Genomic DNA, 13,460 nt, shown 5'->3' with positions numbered 1-13,460 from the left:
TTGTTTGACCATGTGGGAGGGGTAGACAGGGCTTTAAATATCGTGAGGAAAGCCTCCTTTAAGTGCTTTCTGACATAACCCAAATGCCTATTCTAGTGAATACCGTCGGTTGAATTTGGAAGGCCCTTGAGTTGGCTCAGACGGAAACCGTCTATCGCCAGCGATAGACTGACATGCCGTGTTGAAGTAGAAAATTCCCAGAAATGCATGCAGTATTGTATGGCCGGAATCGAGTTACGATAATATCGAAACGTACTGGAAGCCAAAAGTCACGTGATACAAATGACTAGGATTGATCTGTGCTTTGTGGCCTTGTGTGTATGGTGCAAGTTGATGTTGGTTAGAAATAGGTCAGCATACAGCCAGAGGAGCCATTCCCAGTTTCTTGGATGGAAGGCTGGACCAGAGTGTGGGGTGGGGAAGGATATCAATGGAAAAGGGGCACTGAAACCTAAAGACATTTTGCGGTCCGCAGACAAAAGCGCGAATTCGATACCAGGAATTGAAACTCCAGCCCAAAGCAGTAGGTGGGGTTTTAACGAAGTGCACTCAATTTTAAATTACATCACTGTTCACAAGTGACTCGGTTGGATCTCTTGTCTGCTCATATCTGGTAGGATACGATAGGGCCTGTTTACCTCCTATTCCGCTAAACAGCCATTTTGCAGATCACGAGAGTCCATTTAGAAGTTACAGTAGGCAGCATGACTTTGAACAGCGTCCGCCAAAAGCTCTTTGATTATTGCACCAAATGTTTTACTTAGTTCGTTCGAGAAACCGTTCAGGTTGCAGGGCCCATTCAAATCCCCTAATCGAAAAATTCAATGTTACTACCCGTAGCAACCAAGTTGGTGAAAGTTGCGTTGGACCGTTCAATGAATCTCATCTACGGGTATCCACGAGTATGAGGTCCATGTGACCGAAATCGCCAATAAGTAACACCTTTGTGAGAATGAAGATAGCACAAAGTCCCTAAGATGGGCAAAAGGGTAAAAAAGATCTTGTTGAACAGGTCGTAATAAAAAGGCTTTTGAAACCCATTTTTCGGAAAATAAATCACTTTTAACTGTAAAATATGCAATAACTGCAATCTCCTACACGTTACACGTTCGAAACACATTGAAACCATCGATTGAAGTGACTACCAAAAGTCCGGGAATCTGGGGATGCCAGTGCGCCTCTTTAATCTCCGTTTGACCGCAGTGGATGAACAAGAGTTGCACCGGTAAGTTTGCAGTTTCGTCACCCTTTGCCAATGCGTCGTCCATAGGCTGATCGGCTTGCTCCAAAGTGGTGTCCCAAATGGTTACTTGATCATCTTCGCTCGTAGCAACAAACACTCCAGCATCGTTCGGATGCCATTCAACAGAGGTTATGGGTTTCGTGTGATACTAAGAAACAGGAAAACAGAAAAGAGCAAGGCAGGGCAGAAGTTCACAGGGGAATTCCATGAAATGTCACATGTCGGGATAAACACATCGGGACACAAAAGTCTGTGAGTAGCTCTTGAAAATTTAACGAACAAACAGTTTTGTAAAAAAGCAGAACATGAGGAAGCAATCGTTGGGGCGAGATGGCTCAAGTGGTTAGAGCGCGAATTTACTGGCCGGAAGGTCCGTGGTTCGAACCCGACCTCTGGCTCTCGGTTTTTCCTGTTTAGGCTTGGGCAACCTGGCAGTATCCCGGCCCTCGTGCTTCCTTCGGGTAGCATGGCAGCTAGGCACCGGGTGTTACAGCTGAACGATAAAAAATGCAATATAAACTAAGTTCTTAAAATACGACACTCGTTCTAGAACAGAATGAAAGTCCATAGTTTGGAAAATAGTGTGATTCACACCGTTGAAAGCCTCCACTCAGATTATGCGGAAAGACCGGAATGTTTCAAAGTGTATGTCGAGAAACGAACAAAGCGGAGCTGTGCAGGAGAGAGGTGAACACACCGTTGTGAACCTCATTAACCAAATAATACTATTTTGCATCGATCGAGTGACAAGGCACAGAGATTATGACTAAATGAAGGATTAGGGAAGCTAATCTCTTACACAGTAGTATTTAGAGTACAAAGATATGTCCTAATCTGAACAGCAACGGAGCAGTGAAAACGTACATCATAAACATGAGTGTAAGCAGGAATTTTGTTTGGTTTCCCTCCGGGCGCATAGCGTTTGTGGACAAGTCTTAGATCCCATACTCGAAGAGCACCATCATCGCCTCCGGTAAGCAGACTAGTCGACTGAAGACGATTCCATGAAAGAACGTTCACATCAGCTGTATGCGCGTCCGGTACGGTCAGCATGCTCCCAGCGTTCGGTGGACTGCGTGTATCCCAAACGCGAATACTCCGATCCGATGACACTGATATAAACACAGTGGGCTCAGTAATTGACCACTGAATATCTTCAACAGATCCGGTGTGTCCCGTGTAGGCCTTTTTTCCTAAAGACCAGCCGGTCGGCTTGGAAAAAAATAACAGCAATATGATTTAACTAAACTATAGAGTGCATGTACAGCAAGTAATCTTACACCGGCTTAGAAACCAATCAGACTGACCTGTCATTCATTTAAAAGTTTTCATATCTGTAATGGGGTGGGCGAGCCCCTTTGTGAGTGGAGAAAGACCCTACTGACTATGTATGAAAGACCACTGGTTTTCGGATATCTATTATTTCTATATAGCCCGAAAGCTATGTTAGCTCTGGTGGAAATGTAACAGATTAAGTCAGCGGGCAGAGCCTAAAGACCGCAACTACTAGGGTAGTACTCGTGCTCCGCTCAGTCGGTTACACTCGACATCGAGCTGTTCATGAATGCACTCAATAGCCAGCTTATCACGCAATTGTGGACAATCTACTGCCAACGTTGTTAACCAGTTTGTTTTTGCACTAATAAAAATATATGATTGTGCCCCAAATGTCGTGTGCATCACTGAATTGCGGTCCCACGATAAAGCATGCACCGTCGAACAGTCCTAAAGCTTTTGACAACCTCGTCGAACTCGCGGGGGATGAGAAACGTTGGGGGACTTTACGTAGCATCACAAACTGAAATGGCCCGGTCATGTCAATATGGTCGACTGGGAAAGGTTTTGATGTCTGTTCCGAATTCAGAGTAGCCAACAAGATGACAATGTGACTGGGTGTTGTCGGGGTGATCTGCTTCCATAAAATGTCCCGTCTGCGGTTCGACTGCGAATCAACACTGGTACATAAGTTAATTCTTCACATCTTAGTGTTTGGTTGCACTATTTGATGGAACTACTAGCACCGTATTACGACTGTTCTTATCGGATTCCGTGTAACACGGTCATTTTATTTCATCCAGAATCGACCAGTTGTACGTCTTGTCTGGATTGTTATAAGGCAAGTTTAGCCTCAACTTACAATTTTGCACTCGCTATGTTGGGGAATAATCGATGGTAGAGTAGATCCTACAGTGAGTTTAGCTTAGAAGTGATTAAAGTGGCAACAAACCCGAGGCCAACAGCCTAGGAATCGAAAGTTGGTTTCAGCATCCTCATCGTCAGGTCGAAAGCGTACTGTTACGAGATTCCACATCTCATCACATTCAGTGAAATTTACTCACACCCCCTAGTAGAGGTAGTCATCCATGTAGTACGTATATTTGTGCAAACGTAGAATTTCAAGTCTGGTTTCCCTAAGCGATCATGGATGAGACAAAAACCGAACCTGTTTGGAGGCTAATAACGAAATGCACTGTGGCGTTTGAAGTATCTATCTGCGATTCCTAAAACCAGTTATAAAATTATCACAAGTCTCCCAGCAACCGACATCCCGAATAAAATAACTCTATATCCTCAATAAGATCTATTTCTCCTCTAGTGTAAGCGTTGTGATAGACAAGGTAATGTGACGCAGTTTTTCTGTTTGCTGCTCATCATCAGTGATTTCTATTCCCTTGGGAAAGTTTGTTCTGATGGGAAGACTTTGATGCAAAACAAACCTCTTAAGACACACTGAAAGATATGCACCAAGTGAAGCAGGTCATGAGCCGATGAGGTGAATCAAAATCCCCTAGAAAATAGGAATGCATACCTGTGGTACCCAGTGGTAAATGACTCCATCACAATCACCGGAAGCGAGATGACCAGAAGCCAAAGGGTGAGGACTCCAATCCAAAGCGAAACCTTCACTTTTGTGGCGCTTGTTGGTGAACAATGGAACAGGAGTCTCGTTGAATCGAACATACTCGCTCATTACAGCTGAATCGTTCACAGCAGTAAGGGGACGGGTGAGGTCCCAGATAAAAACCTAGGTGGAAAGAGAAACGGATACGCAATGAATCAAGTGGATACAAGCGGTTTATTATAGTTCCAAGATTGAGGGAAATTAGCTGAAGACTAAGGAGTTAAAATAAAGACGAACAACAAGAGTTGGCAGGAAGTTGCTTTCACATACAGCCGTCACCATGGACGTGACGAGCAGTATAAGTCCTATGCTCTATGGTCATCCGCAAGAAATTCGCTTGCATTATGTGGCCCCAGCATAGAGAAAAAGTAGAATATTCATCAGGAAAGCCTGTCGGTGTTTCTTCAGTGGTGGCTGAAAATTATTTCAAAAGAAGTAACTTTCAAATCGAAACAACCAGGAATTTGGTTTTGAGAAAATAAGCACGGTAGTTCTCCTCAGGGAGACGACCTTGAGGGAAGTTAAACTACCACCATAACGAAATATGAGAGGTGGCTAAAAAACCGGATGACATTTCAGACAAACACAAACTTGAGGATGGCGTCGCCGATTACAAGGGTTGTATATCCTGTTAAGCCATATCGAATCTAGTTGATACAAGTCCGTTGATGTGGTGATGGGGCGTCAAACGTGACTGGGAGACAAAGCATAAGTTATTTCTGTTGTGACATCCCCTCAGAGAAACACAAAGTATTCCCTCCAGTTCTCAGTTGCCTGAGAACATCATAAACGAGAAATTCAGCTGGGTTCCAGGTGAGTCTCTCGAAAGAACCAAATTAGTTTGCAGACGAGTGTATATTCGCTTATTCCCTCCAAGGTTCTGAGTGAGGGAGATTGTAAAACAAAAAAGCTTCATACAGCCACAGTTATCTTGCACTTAGTTTAGAACGAACAGGATTTCCTAGAACCAAGTAATTCGTAAAAAGCTGAATGACTGGGTTTCATGCAATCCACAAAATTCAGTAAAACAGTCGCTGTTTCACCGTACTGGCGAAACTCGTTGCTGATCTGTGGTGAGAGCGAATGTTTCCCACATACCTAACATACTCTGAAACCAATTCTGCGTTTGTCGTGACAATCAATACATCAAAGGACGGTAGACCTGTCATATAGTAACATCAAAGGGATAGAGCTCACTTTCGCTTCCTCTGACCAGGATGCAGCCAGATATCGACCGCCGTACTGAAACGCTCGAACTCGATTCACAGTGCCCCTGTGCCGAATTTTTGCAGCTTCGAGTTCAGGTTGGGAATCCAAATCCTCGTCAGATGAACTACTTTCATCCGAATCATCTGATTTGTCCGCTGAATCATCTTCAGGATGTACCTAAGGAAAGGAAATTAGCGCCATCAATCACCGTTTTATAGCGCAACCAAAGGAGAGTTAAGAAGGCATGGTTGTAAAGCTAAGTATGCAAGGACATGCAAGAACTGATTTATAAGGAGTGACCATTCTATGCAGACCTGATTTATATCAGCGTTAGTCAAAAAGTGAAGTTTCAACTCACGCCATTTGTTTGAACAGTTCTCATCACGTCCTGGCATAATTATTCTGATTTGCTCACACCAAGGCGGGGAATCGCTCATCTAGAACTTAGAGGCCGGAACGGGATTTGAACCTCAAAAGAGCATACATCCGAGATAGAAGTAAACTGATTCAAACATTTTTCTGTCCGGAGGGACACGGTACCCCTTAGAGTGATGCTTTTGGAAAGGACGCGGCTGCTCGCACGAACAATCTTCCGGTACAAGTCAATAGGGTAGGTAAATAATGGATATGCGACTGGTCGAGGCTACTACACACGCTAATCACTAATATTGACTGCACGCAAACACTACCGGGAGGGCTATATTCTGTGCGTTGACATTCCATCAGCAACAAGCAGAACTGTATACGCCCGTCCAACATACCTGAGTTTGAAGTACCACCACCAAGGTACATTCGAAGTATAAAAAAGTGGCAGAAGTTCACAAAATCACATAACTCAAACAGCATCCTAGCTGACTCTTAGGAGCCTAAGCAACACAAGCACGTGTACTTACATTATCATTTTGGACACTGGTTCAGTGGTCACTGCCGTTCAAAAGAATTGAAGCAGCCTATTCCAAAACACAATGGCTAGCAGTGATTGCGACAGAATAACACCAGCACCAGCGAAGTAGTCTGTAGAAACGCCGAAGAATATGTGACGTTATGGCATCAATTTTATTCAGTATGGAGGCATTTTTGAGTTGGCGCGGCTATTCAGTATCCTCTGGATGACCATCCCTGGAATTCAAAACGCTTCCTAGCCAAACGAATGATTCACCAACTGAAGGTCCGTATGCCACCTTTTATTGACGGCCGGCATAGTCACAAACGGAAATACAAGGTCTGAAGGCAATGGTCGAATGAGCGGGGTCGCATTTTGGCCAAAATATATTGCTAAAACGTTTGCTCTTGGCGGGACAAAAATCGACCGACCACACACCCCAAAGCAGTACAACAGTGTAGTGCGCAGATTCCTGCTCCGTCAGTAACACTCCAAACAGGAACGCCCGACAATGACTCGAAGTTGCGAGCATTGAGAACAAAATTGCATGTGGGCGGATGCAAAAACATGTTCAGCATAGTTACTACTTGCGAAGGGACAAACACCGCCGTATATTACGCTACCGTGTTGTCTCAATTTCTACAGGGCGACGCGACAAGGAAGAAACTTCAGCTACTGCTTCTAGTTGGTCCTGGGATGGACTGTCCTAACTTCGGTTCTCAAGTGTTTCATTGCTCAACACCATTATCTTAACTCGGCTGATTTACTTTATATTGGCAAATGAAAAATCATCTCCACCAAGGAACAGCATCAGGTGATACTGGGTTGTTTCCTTGACAAGGGCCAAGGGATATGAGCTCTCGATGAGCTCTGACTAGAGCGAAGCCTGAGTCCAGTCCATCCCCTCTTTTATGTGGACTAATCAGGATAATTATGTAAGGGCATGGGAAGTGGTCAAACAAGTATTGTAAGAGCGTAGAGAATAACTCTGCTAATGAGGCCGACTGCGTGAATCACTTTGGCTTGGAAGGACACAGCTTCACCGCGTTTATTTTTAGCAACAACAACTTCAAGTACACAGTGCAGACGGATGGACGAACTAACCCTGGGTGGTACACTCGCTTTTGTGATATTTAGCACAGAGATATACGAAGCGACATACATATTCATGACCATTAGAATGACAGCGTGCGTCGACTGACGCATTCTATATGTTTAATCACTTCCAGCTGTGAGGAGCAACGCCCAGAACCAAAGAAGTTCTTCAACAGTTATTTCGCCCTATGGTTTTCGTGTCAATGGACTAACGCGTGTTCACACAACGAAGATAACTTTGTTCACCCTGACATAACAAGCGATACTGTGCAAGTCAATGAGGGAATCAGCGATCACCATAACCTGTGACTGCGCCACGTAAAAACTGATAGCGGCTAGAACACTTACACTTCGAACTATCTCATAAGCAAAATAATTATTTCACGTTGCAACATGAAGAGAACGTCAGTAGTAAATTGGTTCAGAGCGCACTTTGAAGTAGAGACCGTACATAGGAAGCACATTGTCTTGTTTGATGCACCGAAATTGTCATTCGACAAGGGCGCTGTGGTTCGTTCACTGAGCTGGGCAAGAGCACCAGCGTTTCACCACAAATCGAAGTGGTATCATTAGTGCAATGTTATGGAGAGAAGTGGAAAATGGAAGTGCGTCAATGGTTGTGCTTCTGTTCCTACAGTGCGGCTGAGGTCGTCTACATGTCCGGTACTCTCTTTTTTCTCATCAGTTCTAGTGTTGAAAAGAAGCCAGGCTGTTGACAAAGTTTTTGCTGCTCGTGTACACTCAGCCGAACAATGAGACTCGGAAAAGGTGGCTCCCATCAAGCCAGTGGTCGGGTAGCAGTGCCAAGGTGTACAACAGACAAGCCAAATGTACGGTTAATAGAGAGTCTAGTGTAAATTGCAGAATACTCTAGCAGAGCCATGCTATCTTCCCATTTCCCCACCCAAAGCTGTCTGAATACGGATGAAAAATGGTCAGCCGATGGGAGCTTCTCAAGCTAAGGGGAAAAAATCGAAATCGTTCAGCTGTAATACCCTTTCGGTGCCTGGCTGGCATGCCACAGGAAGGAAGCACGAGGGCTGGGATACTGGCAGGTTGCCCAAGCCTAGACAGGGGAAGTCGAGAGGCAGAAGTCGGGTTCGAACCACGGACCTTCCGGTCAGTAAATTCGCGCTCTAACCACTTGAGCCATCTCGGCCCTCAAGTTAAGGACAATAGCACAACTCAACAAGATTAGTAGCCCGTATTAATAGACTGAATCTAATGGTAGTGCAATGGTTTTCGTAACTCAGTGAACCACTGTACTGCATTCCAATTAGTTACACTACTCAGATAGGCATCGTCTGTTGAAGATCGTGGAGCAGAAACCGGGGACAAATGCGGTTCAGATTTACACTTGTACGTGAGGATTAAACTTCATAGTACCCACTGGCACAAACTACGGGTCAACGTGAGCCGCCAACGGAAAGTGCTTCAAATTCTCGAATGAGATCACAGTTAGCATATCGGCAAGTTTCCAATTCTCCGAGTTCACTCAGTCTCCGTCGACGACTGCCGGCCCCGTTTACAAAAAGTCCACACAACATGCCACCGAAACCAACCCTGGATTTACGTATAAAAGCGTTCAGCTGTAGCACCCTTCCGGTGCCTGCCTGCCACGCCACACGAAGGAAGCACGAGGGCTGGGATACTGCCAGGTTGCCCAAGCCTAGACAGGGGAAGTCGAGAGGCGGAGGTCGAATTCGAACCACGGACTTTCCGGTCAGTATATTCGCGCTCTAACCACTTGGGTCATCTCGCCCCCAGGATTTACGTATGGATGCCACAAACACTGAATCTCCGAAAGGACTATCCACTTCCCTTAGCAAGACGCCAATTTACGCAGCTCACCTAACAAAGACGACTGTCCAGTTCCGAAAGATTATGGAATTGCTGGTCGGAAACGGCTTCTAGCATGGAAAAATTGTAAATTCCCGCAATTGTCCTAACCTTTTCCGGCTGATCCGTGGCGCTTCAGGCCAAAGGCAAGGTCAGAAAAGTAATTTTCGAGACGCCGGGTTATTTGAAAACGGACTGTGTGAGAAGGCTAAGGGAATGGGCTGAACATTTCAGCTCGCTGCTCAATCACCCACCAAACCACTAACCATCCACCATATAAATCACAACCTGCACACCATACGCCGTTGATTGCGATGGCTCTATTCAAGGTGAACGAAGCGAAATGACCAAGCTACTGAAGAACAAGAAGCCCGAAAATGAGGATACTATTCCCGCATGCACCTACAAAGACTGTGAAACGACAGTACCCAATGATGACTACTTCCAGATTATAAATAAAAGTTCAAGTAACAAAGACCATACACTTACCTTCCGCCCACCAGACGCCTCTGATCATGGGATCTACTGGGATTTCGATCAGAAAGAGAACAAGCCATACTGCACGTTGGACAGTCCTTCAGTACCACGCTCAGTTGCTTTTGCACGAGGAATTTTAGTCTGTAATATTTTGTTCATTTGCAGATAGCTACCAAGTGAGATCAACTATTGTTTAAAATCAATGTGCGAGATTTTCAGAAACATGAAAACAAATCGAGACCAGATGAGTAATTAGGAGAGCGGTAATGGAGACGGACTCTGCGCTGAATCTTACTATGGTGCTTCGGAGCATGAGGTCTTGAGATGAAGGACAGGCATGTAATCGAGGTGACTAGCAATCAGGAACACGAGTATCCATGGGGTCAAAGGTACACATACCAAAGACCGGCTGTGCAGGTTATACCGTGCTATACACATGGGATTGAATCACATTCCAAAACGATTGCTATGTAGGCAGTTGAAAAATTGGGTGCGTGGCTTTAGGATTTATATGAGGTTGAAAATATCAATCTTGGCTTCAGATCATGATGAAATATGGATCTCGACGACGGCGCCTGACGTAGGGTCATACATGTAGGCGTGGCGCATACAAAAACCCCACTCGTAAGCGATTGACAACGAACATAAAATGAATTTATCTAAAGGGTGGACGTGTCTGAATGCGTAGGGGGGAGCTTATGGAAACTACAGTTCCTATGGTGTATCAGGTGTGAAACCTCAGTGTTTAAGGCACAAACTTACTGAACGGAGGATACGTGCTTTGAACCCAACCTCGGCTTTCCGACTGCTTATGTCTAGACTTGGGCAACCTGGCAGTATTTCAGCCTTCGTGCTTCCTTCCGGTGGCATGGCATCCAAGGGGTATCAGATGTGAAGGGTTACGTTATTATTAGTAGTGGTAGTATCAACCGAGAACAGATGCCTACACCTAAATCTCATTTATCACCTTGAGCAATCCTCAAGCAAATACAATTGCATGATAGCGTTAAGGAAGCGCGGTACTGCACTGAAGCGTAATCGGGTTGACAGATGACGCTAGCACCTCAATATTTCATTCGGCACTGGTGTTCACTGCAATGCCATTGTGTCTAGATCGACTCACGGCCCTTAACATACGTCTGCATGTTCTATGAGATCTTGTTCCCTCGGGTTTAGGTGGGACTCACAGACGCAAAAGCGGTAGTGCGTCCGGTTCCGGAAAAAGCGTCTGTGTTAACAAAAATAAACACGAACGTACATCATTCTAGATATCCTGTTTTCCGAGCTAAAAAACAATACAATGAAAATGGTTCTCGGTACAGTTGAATGAAGTAGAAAATAAACGACCATCGCTTGGGGTTGGAGGGAAGGCCGAGAATCCCAACCTAGAAGTGCTAATCATTGAAAAAGACATCTGAAGACACCTCGCAGAACCGAAAGTATCCTAAGCATGAGCTTGAGACAGCAGATGATAACAAAACTATGCGGGTAGATTTGGGTATAAAAAAGCCATCGTGAGCAAGAAAGGAAAACCTACCTTCCTCTGAAAGGGTTTCATATTGCTCATACGTAAAACGACAAGGGCATCACCCATTCCCGGTGCTGCTTGAGTGCCAGCTAGTAGGGATGCACTTATTTCCGATCCATTGACTTCCACCTCTCTGCCTGAACCCAAATTATCCAGCAAAATATCGAAGCTGAGACTGGCGTACTCTAGCTGAAGATCGTAAAACAACCGATAAGAAGACTTGTCCATGACAAGCTGCTCGTCTTCCATTAGTGGTCTCGATCGACCAGGGATATAAGCTTCTGGTGAGATGTCCTCCGAAACTTCCATGTTTTCCTCAGTTACATCACTTGGCATGTCAAATTCCTTCGGTTTCTTTTTCTTCTTGTTAGCGGACTTTTCCACCTCCTCAGCCTTGCTGTTTTGTGTAGAACAGCTCTCCTCGCCCGAAATGCCGTCCATTTAAGCCGAAACGTTCGGTTACGTACAAGAGACAATTAACTGCAACCAGAGAAAGAGCTGTCGATAAAAGGAGAGTTATTAAGAAGACTTGAGTACACTGTTTGGAAGACTGCTAGCAAAATAACAAATTCATTTTGTTAATAACTTACCTTGTAGACTGAAATCTTGTTTTCTTCATTTCAGCCCTTCATTCCTATCCTACTAGACTGTTCGCTCTTTCACATTCTGCTTCATTCGAATCCATATAACGGATGGCCAGTTGTTACGAGTACATCTCCCTTACGGTTTTTTCTCCTCGATTACGGTGTAACTGAAAAGTCTGATCGATATATCAGTAGAGACCGTAACGATTGGTGACGGGAGTCCAACACCAACCCAAGCATGTTAATTTCAGCTAAGGATTTCAAAGCAATCCTTCAACAGCCACAATCACAGTTGCGACTCATTCAGTCTCTGGCCCAAGTTATCAGTTCCATTCAGTTAATTTTGCTGATACCATCGCAGCAACTGTTACCGAATTTCTCTACAAACCACCATCTTACCTCACATTTTATTCATGGTACAGTTGTCGGGAAGATACTTTCCAGAATGAGTTTACTGACGAAGATGATGCGTAGAAATCCCGTCTTTGGATCCGGAAACTTGGAAACCTCGAGCATGACTGGCTTAGGAATTTTATTCTCCAAACATTCTAAGGATTTAAACTTTGCATGAAATTTTCGGTGAACAGCGTCAACTTTTTAACGTACGATACAGTTGTCTCAAACTGGTGAAGTGCAACGCTAACGGTTAAGTCAGTTTTGCTGACGTCGCCAACCAACTGCAGTAAGTCACTTACACAGAATCAGTTCAAGTGTCTAACCTTTGTGTCTAGTCTTCAGTCTTCGCATGAATAAGATATTCACACTCGATTATCATATCCACGAGGACGCTACCGTGAAAGTACTCACCGTCGAACATCAATGTTTGCGCAATCTTAAGCAATATACCTCAATGGTACGGCAAACGTGACGACCTACTAGTTCCAGTGGTTTGATGGCATTGAAGCGAACCTTAGATATGAGAAAAACCACCAACATCGACTTGGTCCTGCGGTACGTGGAACTAAGCACGCTTTAGTCCACTCACGACATATCACTGGTGGGGCCACCAAGATTTCCGTGGTATCGAAACGTCAAAAGAGCGCCAGTAGTTCAATGAGCAGCGCAGTCAGAAAGCAGCCGTACAAGAAAAATCTGTAGTCCCAATCTGTTTGCAGCATTCCAATTTGATCTTGAATCCCGAAGGAAAAAACTCACAGTTTTTATCAACATTCCAATGCGTTTGCAGCTCGACACGTTGATCTCACGTTCCAGTTAGGAGTTGATATGAAAACCTGTTGTCATTCACGAATCATTAGGTCCAAAGTGCATTTGGAAGTGCCCTATTAGTGACTGTCGGGTTAGCATGTAATGTATTCTCCAACAATTATATATTATACCATGTTGGCCGTTGCACAGTGTCTTAGTTGCTGCAAACACCAGGGTGGGTAGGTGAAAACAGACTAAAGTTGACGCCTCTCTTCTTACAATTTTACGTATTCCCTCTTCTACGCTACCGCACCCCGATTTGAATACGCTCTAAGGTCTCAGCATCAGGACTGACCGGTTTGTCCACAACATAACACCCTTAGCTGCAGCTTCTGTGCGACGAACCTCACTAACAGTCCTGTATCCAAACCCCGGCAGTCGATCTACTTAGCTGCCTTTAATGTCCGCACACTGAGGCGAGCAGGACAAAGAGCAGTAATTTCTAGTACGTTGGATTCTCTCTACGCTAGCGCATGCTGTTTGCCGGAAACAAG

The 13,460-nt window shown here is 44.7% G+C and overlaps 1 protein-coding gene across 1 annotated transcript; it reads right to left on the bottom strand.

Moving 5' to 3' along the window:
- Nucleotides 1-215: 215 nt before the first annotated feature.
- On the bottom strand, nt 216-12,027 carry T265_10945 (hypothetical protein; the record flags this gene model as incomplete). The annotated part of the gene is made up of 5 exons (XM_009177463.1): nt 216-1,391; nt 2,108-2,455; nt 4,053-4,268; nt 5,343-5,531; nt 11,186-12,027. The coding sequence occupies 5 exons, from the start codon at nt 11,615-11,617 to the stop codon at nt 1,095-1,097; spliced, it is 1,482 nt and encodes a 493-aa protein (XP_009175727.1).
- Nucleotides 12,028-13,460: the final 1,433 nt, after the last annotated feature.

This window comes from Opisthorchis viverrini, assembly GCF_000715545.1.
Source record: "Opisthorchis viverrini unplaced genomic scaffold opera_v5_426, whole genome shotgun sequence".
Classification (NCBI taxonomy): domain Eukaryota; kingdom Metazoa; phylum Platyhelminthes; class Trematoda; order Opisthorchiida; family Opisthorchiidae; genus Opisthorchis; species Opisthorchis viverrini.
Note: the sequence above shows the minus strand (reverse complement) of the source record. Positions and strands in the feature narration are given on the sequence as shown.